The following is a 2458-nucleotide window of genomic DNA, read 5'->3' as shown; positions in this document are numbered from 1 at the left end:
TTACATGAAGAGTCGGGAGTATGCCGCCCACAGGTTATTAATAAGCTTGCAGCGGGGCATCATGAAGCTGCTAACCAGCACCGGGATGTTTAAGCACACATACCAAGAAGTGATGCTTCCCTCATCCCGGGAATGCCAACCTATGAGCCTGGCCTACCAGCACAGAAACGGTTCAGGATATGGCGGGGCCAATGCGCGCTTTTTAGATGATTGACGATTGATGGGCGTGCGGTGTGGAGAAGACATATATGGGATACGTGTGACATTGTACAGTGCTAGTAGATAAAGAACATGCTTGATTGTTTGATACGCTCATCCCCCTTCCCGTCTTTCCATTTTACGTTTCCCCCTCTTGCCTGTTTGTACGCTTCGAAGGTAACTGATGGTAAAGAAAGTGGTAGAGGCCTGGTTTTGAAGCGCAACTGAGAGGAGGAGCGAGAGCGCGAAAACGCTAGAGTGGAGGAGATGAAGAATAAGGCGAAGCGTCTCTGAGATTGACAATGCAAAACAAATGCCTCTGTATCACTGCAGTTGGCTATTGTCCTTGTTGTATACCGTGGAAATTGTCGTCCTCGTCACTCAGGAGCGCGGCGCTAGAGAGAGAATAGGCACAGGGCCCTGTGCCCCTTTTCCCACCAATACTATTCCGTGCGACACCACATGCTACAGACTGAGTTGTTGCTTGCTCCTTCATGATCGGGCATCCGTTTTACCATATACTGTATATTACACATTATACAAATCTCCTACAACGACTATTGCGAAACATTCTGAAGAATGCCTGTCGGCTGAACAATAGGTGAGTTGGGTGAACGAAAAAGAGACGCGGTGAGATGGGTGAGGCAAAGGCAAAACATTTACAGTCAACACGCGGATAAAACAGAAAAAACGGGTTCAAAGCAGTTGAGAGGATGCCGGAAAAAGTGTATTTATCAGTACCAACCTAGCTCTGCTTTCAAACGCCTCGGTTTTGGTACACCTCCTTCCAACCAGTCAGACGCGCACCGAACGCGCACCAAATACGCATTGAGTACATTTTTATTGAACAGTTGCTTGGCCGAGATGTTCTCGCGAGGTCGATATTGCAAAGTGAAAAAGCTCAGACCCCCTTCGAATCCATTGACTATTTTCAGTACCGCACGCACAACCCCTACTCTTGTTTACAACTTCCTGTACAATGCGCAAGCTTATTGAACGACGTATGTACGTTATTCCTAGTGGGATCTCATGACTGACCCTACCCAGCACGGTCGCAGTTCGTAGTGATGGAAAATACCCTGTGCATCCTAGTCCTCCTATCTTTGCCCGCAGTCTCCCGTCCTCTGTGTCTCAAAAGAAAATAAAACGCAAACCTCGAAATCCGACGAGTAGCAACAAAAATGGTTGAAAGATTGGACACAGACAGCAGAATCACGCCTCACATCTATAAACTGACAAACGCATTCAACTATAGTGGCGTCGCGATAACAGAAAGCAAGCATCCTACCCATGCTTGAAAGATGGTCCCTCATGTGCTCACTGTCCGTCACTCTTTCTACGATGAATACTGACTTAGTTACAAAGGCGCTCTCCAGCTCAATAATAACAAAAACCCTTGATGCACCTGACTGTGTTGTTTCCCCGGGCGCAATGTCAACCTCAACCATATTCAACGTTGCTTTAAACACCGTTTAACACCTGCGCGCTGTAATCAGCTCATCCGCAACGAACGCGAGACGACTGCAACAAGCTCCAACGATACTTACTCCTGAAATTTTTGTCATGTCGAAATTCTTTTTCTACGCAGAGGTGCCCCCCACCGCCGGATATCCATCCTCAGCCCTGTCCCTCACAAACAAGAATCCTTCTCAACCAAACCAACCCCGCTCGCACCCCTCCACTTCCAGCGCCATCGGAAAAATCCGGCGTTCCCTCTCTTCTGCTGTCTGTGGCACTTGGCGTTCGATCCGCATTTCTGGGCATCCCTTCTGCCGAAACCCGAAGCCCGACGTGCAAATCTCGAGCCCCACGAGTAGATCTGGTAGTCCAGCGCTTGTTCGGTCAGAATGCGAGCAGGGCCGCATCCACCCGCTGCCGGACGCGAACATCATCGACAACGACTCGGTCTCCAGTACATCGGATGAGAGCTGGGAACGCCGGGAGCGCGCGAATTGTCGTCTATGTGCTGACGCGAGGCAGCGCGAGGCCCTTGCTTTGGACGGAAACATCGTCGAACTCAGACCTTCCTCTCGGCCGCGGCTTTATGAAGGGCTCGGAAAGACGTTTTCCGCAGTTACAAACCCGGAGTCGGAGAAAGGCAAGGGGCACAGAACCATTGCAAAATGTGGAGTCCAGCTCTCAGACTTATTCTCAGATGAGACTGAAGGCGGGGAGGAAGTCCAGAGTGCGAATGCGGCAGTAGCTCCATTTGTGCCCGCCGGGCGACTGGAGGATGCCTTACCTAGGCTGTTCTCTACGC

The 2458-nt window shown here is 50.3% G+C and overlaps 1 protein-coding gene across 1 annotated transcript; it reads right to left on the bottom strand.

Annotated features, from left to right (window-relative positions):
• Window positions 1–202: 202 nt before the first annotated feature.
• On the bottom strand, window positions 203–316 carry CHC_T00000638001 (hypothetical protein). Its single transcript, XM_005710295.1, has one exon. The coding sequence runs from the start codon at window positions 314–316 to the stop codon at window positions 203–205; it is 114 nt and encodes a 37-aa protein (XP_005710352.1).
• Window positions 317–2458: the final 2142 nt, after the last annotated feature.

This window comes from Chondrus crispus, genomic scaffold, assembly GCF_000350225.1.
Source record: "Chondrus crispus Stackhouse genomic scaffold, scaffold_554, whole genome shotgun sequence".
NCBI classification, from domain to species: Eukaryota; Rhodophyta; class Florideophyceae; order Gigartinales; family Gigartinaceae; genus Chondrus; species Chondrus crispus.
The sequence above is the reverse complement of the archived record's forward strand: the minus strand, read 5'-3'. Positions and strand labels throughout refer to the sequence as shown.

Coding starts and splice junctions, on each gene's coding strand:
- CHC_T00000638001 (XM_005710295.1), bottom strand. CDS start 316: ATGAGCGTATCAAACAATCAAGCATGTTCTTTATCTACTAGCACTGTA.